This window comes from Homalodisca vitripennis, chromosome 5 (assembly GCF_021130785.1).
Source record: "Homalodisca vitripennis isolate AUS2020 chromosome 5, UT_GWSS_2.1, whole genome shotgun sequence".
NCBI classification, from domain to species: domain Eukaryota; kingdom Metazoa; phylum Arthropoda; class Insecta; order Hemiptera; family Cicadellidae; genus Homalodisca; species Homalodisca vitripennis.
The window spans coordinates 40672113-40691573 of NC_060211.1; the positions used below are offsets into that span (position 1 = coordinate 40672113).

At 30.7% G+C, this 19461-nt stretch overlaps 2 protein-coding genes across 3 annotated transcripts in view; both read right to left on the reverse strand.

The window, feature by feature from the left end:
• Positions 1–1857: 1857 nt before the first annotated feature.
• LOC124363822 lies at positions 1858–13273 on the reverse strand. The gene is made up of 7 exons (XM_046819085.1): positions 13063–13273; positions 9590–9670; positions 7141–7206; positions 6280–6360; positions 5827–5880; positions 3063–3159; positions 1858–2043 (listed from the first exon to the last, which is right to left on the reverse strand). Exons 1-7 carry the CDS (start codon positions 13148–13150, stop codon positions 1911–1913), a joined length of 600 nt encoding a protein of 199 aa, XP_046675041.1. The 5' UTR covers positions 13151–13273; the 3' UTR covers positions 1858–1910.
• A 5128-nt stretch (positions 13274–18401) lies between these two features.
• Positions 18402–19461, reverse strand: part of LOC124362054 (DNA polymerase delta catalytic subunit) — a 42521-nt gene continuing 41461 nt past the window's right edge. For both annotated transcript variants that reach the window (XM_046816208.1, XM_046816209.1), the window contains one exon: positions 18402–18567. In XM_046816208.1, the coding sequence (XP_046672164.1) occupies positions 18471–18567 (97 nt within the window). In that variant the 3' untranslated portion in view covers positions 18402–18470. The remainder of the gene's footprint in view (positions 18568–19461) is intronic.

Below are 19461 nucleotides of genomic sequence, written 5' to 3' on the forward strand. Positions count from 1 at the left end.
CGCCGTGTCGCCATCATGGGATTTGGTGAATATGTTTAAGAGTATTTAAAACCTTTTTGATCAACATTTTTAACTAATCAGACTCTAAATTTTAACTGCTAGGGAGTAGGGGTATTTTCTAATTAATTATTTCAAGCTAATTGGATTTTGTGTTGTAGGATGTTATTTTAAGCATAGCCATAATTTCATTTCATCAAAATTATGTTTCATTAGTATTAGTTTTTATTCAATAAATCTAAAATTTGTTTCTATCAAAATTTTATTTTTCATTTACCACACATAGCTGCCCTACGCCGCACCCATTGTAAAACGACCCTGTAAAGACAAAGAGTCTAAAGCTAATATATTTTTCACAAAACCTATCTTGTTACTATTTATTATAATGTAAACGTATCGGTTACAAAGATTGACAGAAAATTGTGACTAAATATAAAAAAATTTTAACACCATATTGAAATGATTAAATGATAAAACAATCTTTAAAGAAAATGTATGCAATTTTTATGTACAGGTTCTGGGTAAGTTTTGCTCCCCATACGACAAGCCTGATGGTGAACCCTCAGTTGGAGCCTACAAAAAAGGAGAGCTTGAACAGTGTTGTGACAAATGAGGTAAGTGAAGCAGATGACAAGACAAACACCAGCTCTGACTCTGCGTGTCCATCGGACGTGGTTAGGGTGAAGCGTACAAAGCAAGAGCCGAGGTTTCGAAGAGCCGGGGCCAGAGCCAGGAATGAGCGGAAACCACAGAAGAGAAAGAGCGGAATCTATCAGTGAGGACGATACGAGCTGTGACTCTGGAATGGTCATGGATTTGGAAGGAACGGAAAAAGCGGCAAAGGAAGTTAAGGTCAAGAGACAATACAAGAGAAAGCCAAAAACAAAGATTAAAGATGAAAATACAGAAGAGAATTGCAACAGTTATTCTCCTCTTCCAGTCAAAATAAATGACACAAAGATGGAAACCGGTGCAGAACCTGGTGAGCCGCCCGTGGCGAGAGTGAAACGGAAATACGTAAAGAGAAAGTTGGTTAGGAAGCAATACAAGAAAAGGGAGCCAAAAATCAAGACAGTTACTGAAAGCCCGCAAGAAGCCACAGTCAATTCCACAGAGAAGCCAGAACAGCCTGTAGAGGATATGGACATCTGGATCGATCTGAGCAATGATGCAGACTTGTCAAAGGAAATAGAGGAGTTTGGGCTACTGGAGGACGAAGTGGATAGTTTCTGGGAAAACATTGGTGACCCCAACGATCTCTTTCTTGAATTGGAAATTGAGTAACTTTAAAAGATCAAAGTTACCAACACTATTAAATAATATTTAGAATAAATCTTAAAGTTTTATAAAAAGTGCAATCTATATTTTGCACTTGCAAGAAATATTACTATACAGACATTCTTTGTAGTCTAAAAATATAAAACTGACCTTCCATTTGATTGGTGTAAGTTGTTCATTTTGAAATTAATAACTTGTATTAAGTTCCAATACCATTGCAAAAATATGTACAATAATTTTGAACTAAATAAGTATTTTAGAAAACTGTTGGTTTTATTTGGTATTAAGCTGTTACAATGAGCACTATTGTGTTACTAAAATTTCATCTGTTAATATGTTGACTGCAACAGTCGCCCTAGTATGCTTGCTGTCTTATTGGACTACTTTTCACTCAGTATAGACCAGCAGTGAAGGTTTTAACTACACATATTGTAATGACAGTTATTGTTCAGTAGTTTAAAACGTTTCGACTGCAAAAAACGCCTTAGTGAGCTTGCTGCCTTATTAGCATACTTACCATCACTCAGTATAAGCTGCAGTGAAGGTGTGAACAGAAAGGTAAAATGAAGTTGTACTCCCAAATATCTTATTTTGAATTTCGTTTTAATCAGACAGATTTTTACATCAAAGACAACTCAGTTGCACTGAGGATGATCTCTGTGAAGCTGTTCACACACTGTTTTAGAAGTGGCTAGCAATTCTTCTTTAATGCCTTTATAAAAACTCAAAGGCATATATTTTCCTGTCTTTGACAGGAAGATCAGGTCCCTGAAAATAATTCAGATTTAGTCTTCAAACAATAACTAATAGCAAATACATAATAATTGAATAAGTATTCATTCAAATAAGTGAACTTAAATTTGATTAATCTAATGCACAATTAAAACCTATTCCGAAGTTAAATATATTCTGGTTCCCAAGATTATAGACCTTTAACAAATACACCAATTATAGAGAAGATGCGTTACATGTGACAATTACGTTTTAGCTCCAGGTGAGTTTGTTTGGTTGTGCCAGAGTTGCCAACATACTGGCAACTTGTAACATCATCAGAAACTCTTATCTTGATACTACGTATAGAATTGCATATCGTTTATAAAATAAGTAAACATTTTATGGAGTAAAACTGTATTAATACAATGTATCATTTAAAAGTCAATTGCTAGAATGTTCATATGTGTTTTATTGTAATAAACACATCCTCAATCTGAATAATACTAATTACCCTAGGAAACATAACAGTAACAGTAGCGATATTAACATTTTGCTTTACCTTACCAGTAGAAAATTATGTACCTAACAAAACTATATGACAAATACTTGAAGCAGATCTTTTATGTATTGACAAAAGAATGACATCTAAATGGTGAATTGTAACCTAAAAACGTCTAAAGGGGCAAAATCGATTGTTTTTCCATACGTTACTGTAAAAATCTACTCTATAAGTTACTTGAGTACAGGACGCCTTCATCTTTGTTTACTTTCAGATATTTGAGATTAAAATTCAAATTTATTCAATTCAAGGTATTTTTTATGCTGCTGCATATGTAATTTTGGACTGATTAATAAGCATGGGTTATAATATTATGAATAACACAACCCTATGCAAAAAAATTCTTTTCAACTATATTATATTTTGCTAGTTCTTGAAATATTGGATGTGGCCTTTTTAAATTCTGTTAAACTATCACAAATTTTTAATACAAAATAGTGCATTAAAAATGTTTTTTCAAAGGTGGTTTGCATTTTCAAACATCACAGATTAGTTGTGTAGGATAAAGAATCACCTGAAGAGACGATTGTTGTCCGATTGTGACGCAGCCAGTCTCAATCCCCACAATATGGCCCCTCGCTTGAGCTTGGCATCCTCCCCCTTCCACATCACTGAAATATTGAGTCATAGTTGTGATATATTAGTTGTGTATAGGATCACCTGAAGAGATAATTGTTGGCCGATTGAGACACAGCCAGTCTCAATCCCCACAATATGGCACATAGCTTGAGCTTGACATTGTCCACCTTCACATCACTGAAATATTGAGTCAGCTATGATTTAATTTGGGATATCCTCAATTTACTAATTTACTAAAATCACCTTCAGAGCAGTGAAAATCATTGTATAAACATCTACTGTTAACGTACAATAACTATTTTTAGGCAAAGACTACATTACAGCTAGAATGTTTAAACCCTTCCACCTCCTCCATAGTTAATTCTATTGGATTTAGGTCTGGATGACAAAGTGAAAGTCATAATATGCTGTATGTTTGTAGAATAGGGTAATCTGAAGTGGAGTTAAAAATTAAACTTAGATAATTTTTTTAAATTTTGGAGAACTCTTTATTCATGGAAATATTTGTATACTGGGTACAATGAATTTTATCTTTATGAATATGATACTTCAGTTAAAATCTCAGAACTTGATAGAGAAATACTTGTCTACTAAGACCAAGAGAATAGGAAGACCAAATTCACCGGCAAAAAGAATTGAGGCTCAACAAGAATTTATACATTTGGGTACCTGTATATTCAGATCTCCAAATCAATGACGTCATAAAATAAGAGGCTAAAAAATAAATTACCTACAACTTAAGTTCTTTAAAAAGGCATACGGGTAGCCAATGTTATGTCAATGAGATCAAGACATAAGATTCTGTAGAATTAGGATGCCTAAGAATGAATGGCAAGAAACTTGGAGATTGATTTACAGTTTAGTCCTCAACCTGACAAGTTAAATGGGAACATTGAGAGCAGTGTAGATTAAAGGTCCAAGAAACCGGAGACATGGGGGTCAAGAAACCCAAAGATCTTTAAAATCTAACCTTGAAACTTAAAATGCCTTGAAAAACTCTTATGCCTACAATCATCACTACAGGCTGAAATCCATAATAAATTATGCAGAATCCTGACAAATATAGCTATCTAGAGTTTAAGAGCCACATAAAAAAAGATATGTAAGCACTGAGATGTTCAGGGTTCATCAGGTTCATGCCGGATATCATGTCAAAGAGAAACCAGGTTCAAAGTTCTGGAGTTGAATATCTCCTTATCCTTAGAAGCTGTACTCGAGGATCTGTTAATGAGAACCCAGTTATTTAAGATCCAAGTCACTAAAGCAACTGAAGTCCACAGAACAAGCAACTTATCATGCACTTTTTGAGTTACGTAATAAGTACGATATACTCCTATGAAGAAACAGTCCTTGAGAAAATCTGCAAAGAATTATGGTTCTACAAAAGAAAGCTCTCTCTGAGAGCATAGTTAACTTTCTGACATATGACAGCTTTAGAGACGCTTAAAGAATCTTAATATACTGACTGTTACATCCCCATATATAATTGATTTCATTTCACTTGCCTGCAATATTGACTTACCAAAAGACAAAGATTTTCATGGACAACCTACACGACATGCAGAAGGCTTCATTATTCCACACCACAGAACTGCCCTGTTGGAAAAGAAACCTTCATATGTGGGGGCAAAGTTCTTCAATATACTTTCCTGCGGAGCTGAAGACACATAATGTTAAGGTGCTGAAGATAATGCTACGAAAACGGCTCATGGAGGGATAGATTTACACGATGAACGAGTTCCTGGATCACTGCTCAGCTTGAATGACTATCAAACTTTGTGCTCATGTTTTCTGTACATTAATTATTATAATGTTTATTAACACCAATTCCGTACTCTATGTTCAAGAATAAACCCTTTTGATTCTGAAAAATTCAGGATTGAATATTATGGGTATTACAGTGGAAGAACCCACGAAAATCAAGAATAATAATTTCAAGAATATTTTACTATCGTACTACATAATATAATGGATTATAACAAAGTCTAAGGAGCAATACTAAGATAGCATAAATAGTAAGATAGCATAGGCCTATCTGTAAATAAAGACAATGGTAATTGCATAAGATTAAAAGATAACACTAATAAAACAGATAAGAGTAATACTTAGTTATAGTACAAGTCAGAGTGATAAAATTGTAAGCTGCTGGTACTACAGGATAGCATTTCCTTAATGCAGTGGAAAGCGTTTTGTATGAGCCACCTCTACATAACATTCTTAAAATTATTACAACTAGTATCCCTAACAATAACAACAGCTTATTAAAGAGGTTTATCCCAGCATATAGATATGTGTACTGGATTTTGGTTAGTCTAACTGATTTTAATAAATTAAGTCTCTATGTTTAGTGTTATAACTGTGAATTAGGTTCCTCACATTGAATAAGTGTAGATTTTCTTCATTTCAATGTTCAATGGCAGCCATAATGATGCAATGTGCTATAAATAGTACATTGGAGCTACATGCACAGTTATCATACATCTGTTTTATAGCAATACATATTCCTGTTTTTTTATTCACATTTTCCTCGAAATTAAAGAGTCACACTATTAGACTAGAGTACGGTTTCCCAATATTAAGGAGAAATTCAAGACACCAAACTTCTGAACCTGCTTTATGAATGCTGTACTTTGTCTCCTTCATGAACCTGGTGTACCTTGGACATCTGATGCTTCACATAGCTAAGTATTTTTACTTACCATGTGTTCTCGGGATAAGAATTCTTCCAGTTGTGACGTCATCTTCATCTAAAACTGAAAAACATTAAATTTATAATATAACTTACTTCTTAGTGTACTTAAGTATATTTAATTACTGTACATTTCCATCTAGGGCTATTTTTTTATAATTATTTATTGTTAATATACTAAAACTACTGGATTTAACACGTACTACATAGAGAATAGTTAGTTCATATGTCCAGATTTGTTCATTTACATCAACTAACGTTATATAATATCTAAATCAAATTGTAATAGAAATAAGTTTGTTAATTGTTGGATAATGAAGATTTTAAAAGATTTATAAGATCATACAGTCCTTTTGGGGTCGTTATCACCATAAATATTATCTGTCATCTGTTTATAACCCTTAAATATGTAAAAAATTCAATTCAATAGTACTTAGCATATTACAGTAAATAATTATTTTACCTTCATCAGACATATCCGATTCACTTTCATCGCCTTGCTCAATGTCTTCACCATCATCATTATCTTTAGAGAGCATTTGATCTGAAAACATAATATTGCTGAGTATATCGGTTTAAATTTATTTTATATTTCTACTCAAAAATTCAGCGTAATATTAAAAGAAAATAAATGAGGTTGAGTTATTGAATAAAGTTCATGTATAATTCAAGTATTTTCGAAGTAATTATAAGTTCATAGCCCTAATTTTGGTTTATGTTTACAATATAAAAACACAATTCTTATAAAATGCCATTTTCTTTGAAAGCGTCGAATTTTAAATGTAGAAGACAGAATAGAAAAAGCACATGTTGAAAAATGCACACGTATTCTTTTATGGAAATATTACAGTGGACATGTTACTGTATTACATGGACAAATACTGCAGGCAATATGGTAATAAAAATATTCTACCTTACAAAAGGTTAAATAATTGTGAATGTTTTATATTCTACCCGTCCTCAAGGGCCACTGGCCTGAGAACAGGCAACATAAGACAGGGTCAAAACAAGAATAGAAAATTCAAGTTTTTTTTTCAATTTCTAACAGAATTTTACATTTTGACAAAAATAATGTAGCAAAAAGTTGGTGCTTTTATACTTTACACATTAAAACCCAAAAATGATACGCCTTGCAGCCATAGCTGTTATATATTGTTTTCACAATTTGGATGTTATATAAATTTTTAGTTTCAAATAGTCTTTCAAAAATCTAAAATACTTCAAATGTATATCGCATTGAGATTACTGTAGATAGGGAACATTTAGTAATTTTAGAACCTAACTCTCTTAAACCTGTAAGTTGTAAGTAAAGTGCTGTACTCACTCTTAAATTGGTTAATGGTCCTCTTGGCACTATTGAGCATATGAAACTTTCCCCCAACGCTTGGCCCTAGAGAGAGAGACAAATTTATCTTATTCCTACGGGCATTGTGAATTTGTATAATTTAAACTTCTTCAACATAATATCAAACATGTAATGGTATGGTTTGCACTCTTATAATAAGAATATAGAGGTAAGATTATAGTCTAAAATAAAAATAAATTTGATACTACAGCAGAAATAGTGTTCTTACTGACTAAACTCTGATTCCACGCATCTACAAAATGTTACCTTTCCATAAGATTAAAAACCTGTTCAAATGTATAGTTTTAAATTATATTCAGTAAAGTTCTAAAATTCTTGTAAAACTGACAATCTCAGTGGGCCCCTTGTCTGCAGTTAAATACCAACATGTTTCATTTACCCATAGGAAAGAATTTCAATGAATAAAACTTGTACAGTGTAAAGTACATTATTATTAATAACTAGCACTATAACTTCACAATGGGAATTTTTGTCAATTAAATCTTAATGACACAGAAAAAGCAATATTATAATATGTTTTTAAGGATGTATTGAAAATAATAGCTGTAATAACTATAGATAATAAAATTGTAAGAAACTGTAGCTTATTCTTAATATTTACATTTTGTAAAGCAAAGTCTACATACATTTTTTTCTGGCTTTTTGAGTAGCAAAAGAGTTTATCAGTTTGTTATAACTGATATTTTTCAAAGAGTCACTTTCAATGTTAAGAATTGCCAAGTCATTCAGATGATCTTCTGAAGAGTTGTGCAAAGATAGTTTTTATCCTCTTCAAAGCATTAATTAATGGACCTCTAATCCGAAAGCATTAAATATTGGAATTGTAAGAAAAATTTTCAAGATAGTTTCTAGATTGGGAAAGGTTTCTTTTAGCCCGTTGTTTGTCACTATAAGCTTATACCATTTTCCTGGACAATTCTTACTCATATTTACGTTGAATAAACTTCAGATAGATTTTTTAGGTGACTTTTTGAAAGTTGATCATCTTAAACACAAAACAAGTTCTGACGTTTAAAATATGCTGAAGTTTTCCTTGTCTCTTTTTTAATTCAGAAACTATTCTTTCACAAACTTTATTGAATATTTACCTTCTCACTGTATCTCTTCCCTGTAATATTAATTCATGATCTGTTGCGTACAGGGTCTCATCATCAAATTTTTCTTCTTTTCAATTGTTTTATTTCATCTTCTTTCATTGAAATTTTTTCAGTCAACAGTGTCAATAAACTTTGGGTTTCAATTTCCAGTGCTGAAAAATCCTGATGTACATCCATAACATGGACTCCAGCAGCTGTACTGCCTCTTTCATGTTACCATCTTCTTTTAGAAAAAACTCTTATTGGTTTTATTCAGTCTTTCAAGCAAACGGTTCCATAAAATTGTCACAACAGAAGTTTTGTAGGAGGCTACTTTTTTGGCAACCCCTAGTGCTTATGCTCTAACTGTGGGTTTTTTATGTTTATTTGCATGTGTTTCTGAGCATTTTGAATTTCTGCATAGCCTTTTGCAGAGTGCTAAGAAAAGCTTATTAATTAATACCCAATTGTAAGAAATAAAAGGGGATAATTTTATGTGGACAGCAATATAATGTTCAATAATGCTGACATTCCGAAATCTTATATTTTTATTATTTCTATATAACGTTTCTATTACAATTTCTACTTGTAATTTAATTTTATTATGTTATATTTATAAGAATATAAACACTAGAAAACAAAGATTTTGTGTGTAAAATAAATTAGGGTCAGTGGCGTGTATAGAAAAATTATTTCGGGGGAATGGGAGCTGAACACACTGGGTTATTTAGGAGGTATAAAATAATCCTCCAAATATAGGGGCTCGGGAATCTTTCCCCAGGAAATTTTCGTGTTTTAAAACCTTGTAAATATGTTCTACGCTAAAACATCTACCGAGTGCAATGTTAATTTTTGCCTTTCAAAATTTTGGGGGGAGTGGGCTTGAGCTCCCTAAGCTCCCCTTTACAGACACCCATGATTAAGAATGTCATAAAACTGGGACATGAAATGTTGCATGGATTTATGCTTTATGCACAGAGAAACCTATTAGTACTGTTCTTTTTAGACTCTCAATAGTATCTGTATGAACTGAAGAAAGGTTCCTTTTATTTTTTTTCACTGTGTAGTTTCTTATAAACAGTGTAACCACTTTATCAAAACAGCAAAAGCGCCAAAAAAAATGAAAAAATTTAACTATTGAAAACATAATAGATTTGTACCTTTCAGAATTTTATATCATTTATAATAATTTTCAACATAATACTACATTTGATGTAATTTTATGATATAGTCAATAAATATCAGTATTGAAAAAGCGAAAGATGAGGTTACTTGCTATTCAATTAGCAAGTAAATGGACTATTATCACAATTGAGCTTCATAGGACTCACAGGTATGTTCTGCATGGTCTATCTGGAAGTCAACATCACTAACCAGCCTCTCCAACTCTTCCACCTTTCCTCTCTGCATGTCTAAATACAAACAAAAATACAGAATATTTTTAAAATAGAATTCAGTAAGCTGATACATTTTTTTATCATTTGTTTCTAGTGTACACTGACCATTCTTTAAAACATCAAACCATTTAGGTTTCATTTATTCATTACTAAAGTCACAATAGTTGGAGTCTTGCTTCTGAAACTTGTCACATTTCTTCATCGTAAATATATAAAAAATTATTTACTTCTCAGCTCAAAAGTGGTGACATGATTGGAAGAAATTGACAAATATACAGGTGTTTATCGATTGTGACAGAAGAATTATCCTAGAATGGTAGAATAACTGTCCCGGAAATTCAAATCTTGAGATTTGAGTATTACATTTAATTTTACACATAACTTTCAAACTCTTTGCAAGTCAAACACTTGTTGTGAAAACAAAACTAAATTATACTTGTGGTCCAAAAAGTATGCAATGTAGATTTTTTGTATCACACATTTTAACTTTGAGTGTGAAGATAAAAAATATGTGTTTAAAATATTTACTTTGCCATTAAATATGAAATATTTCAATATTAAATTAATTAAATAGGTTTCAGTACCCAATAAGATATTTTCTCAAAACTCTCTCCATGCAATCAAAGCTAGAATTTAGAAAAATCATTTCTAAAAATGTTTAAATACTAAAAAAAGGTACCGTGTACATCATTTTTATATATTGCAGCAAACCAAACAAATTTGTATTGTATAACGTTTTCTAGCTCCTATAGTATTTGCATTAGAATTAAAATTTATTTTCATTATAATTTTATCAGGTTTTGAATTTTACAATAATTGTTAAAATAATTTCATTTTAGTGAATTAAACAAAACTGTTTGAATTTAAAATTAAAGTTATTTAAAAATTAAATATTACATTTTAATACAGAAAACACAGGTCTGTGATAGAAAAGTTGTCTCAGATATAATCAGTGAACTTTATAGTATTTTAAGAGCTGATTGCGAGAAAACAGTGAAAAGGAGTTTGTTCTCTCAGGAAAGTGGCCTTGTTTTCAGCAAAGATATGCGTGCAGTTTTAAGATAGAATATGTTCTAGAAGAATGGAGACTTTCTTTACTCATCCTAAAGAAGCCTGAAAACAGTTCTCCTGCACAATGGAAGTGAGTATGTTTCAGTGCCTGTTGGACATTTTAAAGAATATTATTAAAATCTTGAAATTTTGTTACACAAACTTGGTTATTCACAATCAGAAAATATGTGGTGATTTGAAAGTTATTTCTATGTTGGTTGATCAACAAGGTGATTACACAAAGTTCACTTGCTTCTCTGTTGGTGAAACAGTCTAGACAGAAAGCAACATTGTATAAAAGGAGTAGCCAATGAAGAAGTCCTTGGAGTTGAGCGTTAAAAATTTTGAGAGGAAAAGTCTTGTTGATCCCAAATATATATTACTCCCCCACTTCACTTTAGTTGGATGTAATCAAAAAGTTTGTGAAAGCAGTCTCAAAAGAAGAGGTATGTTTTTGATACCTTTTTAAGCAGTTTTCTGGTTTGTCCAAGGCAAAGCTAAAAGAAGGAGTGTTTGTAGGGCCAGACATAAGAAAACTTATGAGAGCTACCAACTTGTAGAATAAACTGGAAACAAATGAGAAAGCGGCATGGGTATCTTTTAAATTAGTTGCAACCAGTTTTCTCGGAAACAAAAAGGATACGAATTACAAGTCAATGGTTGCAGATATGGTGAAAAACTTCAAGAAACTTGGTTGTAACATGACCATAAAAGTTCATTCTCTTCACTCACATTGGACTACTTTCTAGTAAACCTTGGTGCTGTAAGTGAAGAACAGTGGGAAAGGTTCCATCAAGACATCAAGGGAATAGAAAGAAGGTACCAGGGATGATACCAGACTATTGTTGGATGTTTAAAAGAAACGACCCTCAACTACTGTGGGTTAGGAGGGTGAGCAAAAAAGAAACTTTAATGAGAAACAAAAACACTGTAATAAAAACTTTTGATTATGAAATTTTGTAAATTTTTAAAGTTCTGTACTCTAGATGTAAACTATAGTATTTCTTTTGTGTTTAATAAAATCTATAAACAAAGAAAAAATTTGAAACAGACTTTATTTGGATTTTCTACAAATACACAATCCTTGTTTGTGAGATAACCTGACGTGATCGAAAAAATGAATTACACTTTTGAATTCAGCACTGAAAGTACATATCATTCAGCTATTAAAATAGAAACAACTTTCAATAAGTATTATTTTGTAGACCTGTGTAATTGTATTATTTCAACGCAAAATTGAATGTATGGCTTTAAACAAATAAATAGATTATTACCCTTGTTTGTATTTATACATCTATTTAAGAATTCAGATATAAAAATGTACATTTTAAATGTTGCAATTATCACTATTTTAAAAACTCAAATTCATATTATAAACATGTTATTTTAAATAGTTTGGAATGTTGAAAAGTTTTGCTTGGGAATATTTTAAATCATCGTTTTTAAAATAATTATAAATATCTGGAAATTTAGGTTAGTGGTGCAGAATTTTAGTGTTTGTGATTTTGTCTGTGTTAAAGAGAATATACCTTCAGTAAATAAAATTATGTTCCTCTATATATTAGATCAATAATTTACAAAACAAATTAAATTGTAATTTGAGAAACACTATCAGCTAATATCTCTTTCCAACTGGTAATACCTTTTAGAATTCTTGTAATTTATTTAAAATTTTTCCAAATCTAATTTTTAGAGAAAATTTCAAAAAATTAATTGGTGACATTTTTTTTAAACAAGTTACATTCCACAACAGCTGATGATTTGTGCAGTCAAAGGCTATTGATACATGACAGTATCCATTAGTAGTGAACTCGTGATATATCCAAACCCTCTAACATCTGTAAAATTATATCACAAATTGTTATTTTTTCCTTTCTTTTTAAAATTCAAACTGTTAGGATTCAATGTGAATGTTGAGTATACGAGTAGCTTCAGTTCACTTTCCTCTTAGTGCAGTGTCTGATATCCGACTCTGTCACAGACTTTACTCCTGGAATTTGGAGTCATGATCATCTGGAGAGATAAAAAAAAGGTGTATCTGAATCAACAACATTCACATTGAATCAACCCCTCTTCTCCATACCTACGTTAATAATTAATAATATACAATTTATTTTATAACGTAAATATACCAGTTTTACTCATAACTCATTTTTCTCTAATCTTTCTTTTTGAACTTATAAGTGAGAAATTATCTATTGTTAATATTATTAAAATATTATTTATTTGTTTATTATTTATTTATTTCCTAAAGAGACAAATTTCTATTTTTTTATTTTTTTTTTTTTTTTTTTTTTTTGTTATAGTTAAAACAGCAATTCCTGAAACCTCAGTTTTGTGAAGAATTCAATATCTACCTTTATAAATATTGTAGCCGTCCTTAACGTCTTGAGCTACGGAGATGGAGCCAGTCGTGACCAGCAGTAGTGGCAGCAGCGGCAACATGTCACGTCAGGCTGACTGAGTGGTACGCTCAGTGTTATATCTTACCAACCACCCCCACACTCCACAGGTAGTAATGGTCCTGTCACACACACTCCCAACCTGATGTCTGTATTGTCCTCATGTCAGCTGAATGGTCCTTTAAATAGCAAACTTGTTTGAAATATATTTTTAAGGGTATTCTTTGCCAGAATCAACATTTTTACTGCTGAGAAACCAAGGACAACATTCATCAAAGTTTATAATTTTATTAGTTGTTACAGAGTCTACACCACCTTAATTCATTACATTCAATTTATTTATAGATTATTTTTATGATATTTTTTGGCAAAGTAATAGCAGTCTATCCAGCCGAAGAGCTGGAAAATTTTCATTTCTGTCTGACCACACAATATCTCAAACATTTTAATTAATAATTTATAAATATTGCTCTATATCTTATAGACTTTATGTATCAATATAAATAACTTTGAATATAATAGAAACAAGTTAAATTTTTACTTTAAACATTGAAATCCACTACTTTAAATGACTTTTTATATTAAAATTGTTTTAAAAGGCATATAGTATATATTGTTGTGGTTTAAAATAATGGGGAATTCAAATAAGTGAAGAGATTACAAGAAAAATAATATTTTTATTTCTTTTGCCGTGAATTCCCCACCCCTTAAGTGATCTATACCAATTGTAAACACAATTTCAAATTGTAAAAATAATATTAGTTCTAAAAGTGACTTCCATAAAAATGAAAATTATTTTAATTTTCATACTGTAAAAGAGAATCTAGGAGTAACAAACTAGCTTTGCAGATCATCTCTGTGAATCACATAGAAGAGAAATACAATTTTCTGTAGAGGACATTTTCACTTTTTCAAAGCAGCTGGACATTGCTTTAGAGGGGAGATCATTTAATAGAATTTAGAAAAATGTTCTATTTCCTGTATAATTATTTATATTTAGTGGTTATGGTTATGTTATACCTTTTATAAGTATGTATACTAAATTAATTCTTTCATTTCATACCTTTAATTTTTACATAATATTTTAGACACATTGTTGTGCTAAATATAATATCGATAGTTCTGTTTTTTTATATATTGACCCTTTGACTGTCACACACGTTATCATGTTTCTTACAGCTGTAAGATTATACACGCTGACCTACATTCTGACGGTCAGCTAAGTACGCTAATTGTTACAAAAGCACGTTTTGAAGTTCTACTGGGATAAAGAAACAGACCGTTATAGTTTTCTAGTTTTTCAAGTTGTAACAGCAAGTTTTGATTGTGCTTCAACAGTATGGCAGGAACTAGTTGTAATATAATTATGTTTTATTATTTTTAGATTTGTCTGAATATGTAGTTCTGACTTATGATTCAGAATTGTGAGTTTTTCTGATGTTTGGAATGTGGACTCAATTAATCAACCAAGGAACAACAATTCAAGTGATTCCAACAGGAGTTTGGTAAATGAACGCATTGCTGAAATTAATCATTGTGGATGAAAGATGCAGTACATGTGCACCAACTGTGAAGTAGCTCTGTGCATGGTGCCTTTTCGCTGACTACCACTTATTAAAAATGTACTAAAAGGAGTGAATTTTGTAATAAATAGTGTGTATAATGTACTTTAAGGCTTTGGAAATTTTTAGTTTATTGTTAGAATATGTAAAATTACAAGTTAAGTACTACAATTTTTTATTTTTTGTTCCTAGTAGCCCAAAACCATTAACTCCCACATTTCACTTCACCTCATACAAAAAGGATATCCACTTTGTATCACATGTTTCTAATGTTTTCATGTGTATATTATGAGAAAATGCCTCCTAACATCAATAATTATTTTGTACAGCTAATGAAATAAACCCGGTAATAGGCTATTATAGCAACTTTGAAAACAGCACTATACCAATGAATATAAAAACTACCGTATACATTTCATGTGCCAAGGGAGAGAGTGTGCTCTGTCCATTGATTTTTTAAAAATATTCTACTTGTTTTCTCTGAATTTATCTTTTAAAATTCTTGACACTTTTCCCTTAGGGTTAATAAAATTAATTTTGCTTTATCCGTACAAATCTCCTAAATTCCATTAAATAATATTACATATCAGATAAAACATCAGGTTGATAGTTTGTACAAAATGTAATATACAAGATATTTTTGAAGATGTTATTTCAGGTAGCACTTAAACGCTTTCACTTTCAATACCTGTCAGGGACATCTATCGTCTGAAAATGACAGATGATTCTCAACCCTCCAAATAAGTTCTGCCTCCTCTTCTTATGCTGAAACTACCTCTTGGATTCTGTGTTCATTTGTGACTTGAAATATTGATTACAACTTAACTTTTTTAGTTATTATAATCTACAGTTAAAGAAAACAATCACCCAATAATCATCTCAATTATTTGAGAAAGAATTTAATTAGTTTTAATTAATAATTTCTTTTAATTCAAAATTATGATGTTTATTATTCAAAACTCAATTCTGTAATGTGAGTAGAAACACAATCTGAGAAACATAAAACATAATGTTGAAGATGGAGCTTATATTAGTTTCTATATTAATTCCAGTTAGAAATGAGGTAAAACTTTGAAAATATCCAGCTATATTTTTGCTAAGAAGATATTCTTGTATATATATATATATATATATATATATATATATATATATATATATATATATATATATATATATAATAATTTTCTAGCTGGAAAACTTAAAGCAGATCAGGATATTGTCCTGTTTTTGTGAGAAATTTACTATTGACATAACTGAACAGAAACTTAATGGTTTTCTTTTCTATTCGAACAGTAAAGGTTTCATCCAAATTCACTGAGTTCATGAAAAACTCTGATAATTGTCACAATAAACATAAAATATTGAAATAATAATAACATATAATAATAATAATAATAAACATAACACAATAATATTTAGATTTGAAAATGTTACATTTTATTGTAATTACTATATTTAAAAAAAACACACAACCATCAATGTTTAAAACTCTTTATTTTGAATACTGGGAGTTTTTTTTTGGTACTGATAATTCATAACAGAATTGTAAACAAAAACTTTTAATTTCATTAGAAATTACAAATTTTAAAATACTTTCCCTCGTGGATTGCCACTACTGTAGAAATTTATGTCACATTAAAAAAACAAGCGTTTTAAAACATTCTTTGAAAACATATGCCCCCAATTAAGATATCCATTGATTAACTACAAGTATATAATCATTATTCTCATATCAAATTACCAACTAAGGACAGGTATGTGCGAAGATAAAAATGGAGAGTAGAAAAGAACGAGGTCAGTTTGTTATTGAGATATTGTATGAACAGACAGTCAGAAATGAAATTAATGCAGCCCCACGAGTGATAGGTTTAGCTAACGCTCAGCCAATAAATAAAACATGTTTCAGAAATCCGTAATTTGCATACTACGCACAAATTCGTGAATACTTTGTTGTATTTCATCTACTTTTATATGAATTTCAATATAAAATGTGTAAAAAATTATTGTGTCCTGCTCCGAGTGCCAAGCAGAAATCCGTACTGCTAAAGTAATAAATCTGTTCTATCAAGCAAAGTGACGAGGTTACCCAGTGCCACAATGGTAACTAGGCACCAGATTCAAGAACATACACGAAGTATATTTCTTTTATTTTTAAGGTTAGGTAATGATAGTTTTAAATTAGGGTTATGATAGGGCCTAGCCAGTCCTGGCTGTCAACTTTCATCCTTCCCCGTAAGTCTCCGTGCGCTCAGAACTTACGGCGCTCAGAGCTCACAGCACTCAGCTTTTTCAACACACATCAAAATGATTTAATATTAGGCATTCATTATTTAGTAAATTAGCGTTACATAGACCCTGCAATTGTCCAAATATGTAGTGTAAATAGGATAAACTGCTTATGAATCTTGTAATTTATTATGATGACGTAACTATTAATTACAACTAGTAATTATCTGCAAAGATGTTTTATTTTTAATGCTACATACGAATAAAAATAGGATTTTCAACCAAATATTTGTTTTCTTTAAGACACAGTACTACTATTAACAATAAAATCTTAAAACCCTGTAACACTTTAATCTTTTTATTTTTGTAAATTAGTATTAACTTATTGGGGAACACATTCACACTGATTACATACAGAATGACCCAGACTGAATGCCGAACCACACGCTGGTTACATATTCTATGATTAGCCACTCTTTATTGTTATGGGCCATTCTTCATTGTTCTGAAAACATCCAACAGATATCGTTGCAATAGTATTTAATGGTCCCTTAACTAAGAAAATAATACATTTCATTTTGTTTTATTACTTGGAGCACTGATTAGACTATCTATTTCTTGAAACGTTTCATCACAGTTTTCGTTTGTCAGCTGCTAGATGTGAGGTTAGGTGTTTTTTTGTTAGTTGTAAAATTGATAATTACGGGTGTAAAAAACTGCAGGATTTTGTTGTTGCTTTGATACTAGACAGTGATTACGAGTGCAATTCTGATATCAGTGAAAGTGATGGAAGAAGGATGGAATATGTAACTATTTCCCATGCTCAAAAACCATTTGTCGATTCACAGTTTGTGTAAGGATGAATAACTATAACGTCAAGATGAAGTTATTTGGATTATTTTCCAACTGTACAGTATGTTTAATTAGTTGCATATTAATTTTGTGTGCAATGAATAAAGTAATTTGAATTTCCTAAGAAACGAGAAATTTAAGTAAATGTTCAGCAAAATCGTAAAAAATTACTCTTTTTTTTGAGCTTATTTTAGATATATGCATGCAAAATTTTTCTGTATGTAAAAAAATTGTAATATTTTAGGTAAAGTATGTTACAGTTAGTTAGAAAAATCTAAAAAGTAATAATAAAATGTTTTGTTTCCAAACACTAAAAAATATGTAAAAATATTTACAATTTATTAAATTAATAATTTTATTACAAATATGGTATTTAAAACATTCAATGAAGATTTTACTATAAAGATAGAGGAAAGAAATTGCTCTATCTTTTATGAATCTTTTGTTTTAGAAACTTTTAACCAAAATCTTGCATTGTTTTGCCCAATTTAATTGCTGCTACCAGTACTTTAGAAGCCTCCATAAATACTTATTCTATGGTTTAACACAAATATGTGGAAGAAGTATGTTCAGATGGAAACTAAAACTGATAGGGGGATAATAGTTTTATAGTAAAATATATGACATTAAAAAGGAAAATAACTTACATTATAATTAAAAATTTAAATTGTATTTAATACGAATTAAAAGTGGTACATAACAAATATTACAATACAGGTACAATCACCAAGTAGGGTTGCCAAATCTCTGAATGGCTTTGTCTTGAGTCGTCAAATCCATCTGCACCTTCTTGCGCATGTAGAAGATGGGGCAATCTCGACTGTCAACATATCGTAAGTTATAGAATATATTAATAAGTTATAGAATAAACTATAATATCTAATTAGGCTGGTAATTTTTTTACACCAAAATCAGTTAGATAAAAAGAGAAGTAACATTTTGAATCAGGTGAATGGGAATTAAGAAGTACATTTCTTAAAGTTTTTCCGAAATTTCATAACCAAGCATAATATTTGTAATAACTTACTACACTACCCTCTAATAGTACAAAACACTGATAGACAGATTTAACATTTCAAGAAAGAACTAGACCATTTAACTTATAGAATTTAAATGTTTCTTATATTTTGTGGAGGTCTCCCAACATAAAATTCCCACTACTATTTTTTGTCAGAGCTGTTCTGCCTTGACTACTTCCACCATCTGTATTGTTATTAGTGAGTGACTATGTAGTTAAAAAATTTCCCAATAGATGACATGGGCATTCACTTTGCTTGGATTTGTAAAATTAGAGCTTTACATCAGAAGCTTTGTACCTTATTTATAATTTAATACAGTAATGTTGGTTTACAACATTTATTTAAGTCTGCACACGTGGCAGCTAAAACTATTTAATTAAACATGTACAAAAATAAATTTACACTCTAGACGTTTTAAATTTTAAATGTGGATATCTTGTGTTTTGTTCTTAGTGTAAACACAATTGTAATAGCATTTCCAGTTGGTAACTGATCAATGTTAACCGTATACAAATAAATGAATTGGAAAGGGTTACCACTCTATGTGAACCTCAATTCAGCTGGCACATTGATTTTTAACTGTGATGACCAAAGATACGATTAAAACTATTACATAATATTACATATTTGTATGGTCAAACTCAACTAGTTCAAATTGAAAATAAACCATCCATATCCAACCACATAAAATATGG

Coding starts and splice junctions, on each gene's coding strand:
- LOC124363822 (XM_046819085.1), bottom strand. CDS start 13,150: ATGTTGCCGCTGCTGCCACTACTGCTGGTCACGACTGGCTCCATCTCC. Junction 5,881..6,279: donor ATCGGATATGTCTGATGAAG/GTAAAATAATTA, acceptor AATGTTTTTCAG/TTTTAGATGAAGATGACGTC. Junction 3,160..5,826: donor TCTTATCCCGAGAACACATG/GTAAGTAAAAAT, acceptor TCAATATTTCAG/TGATGTGGAAGGGGGAGGAT.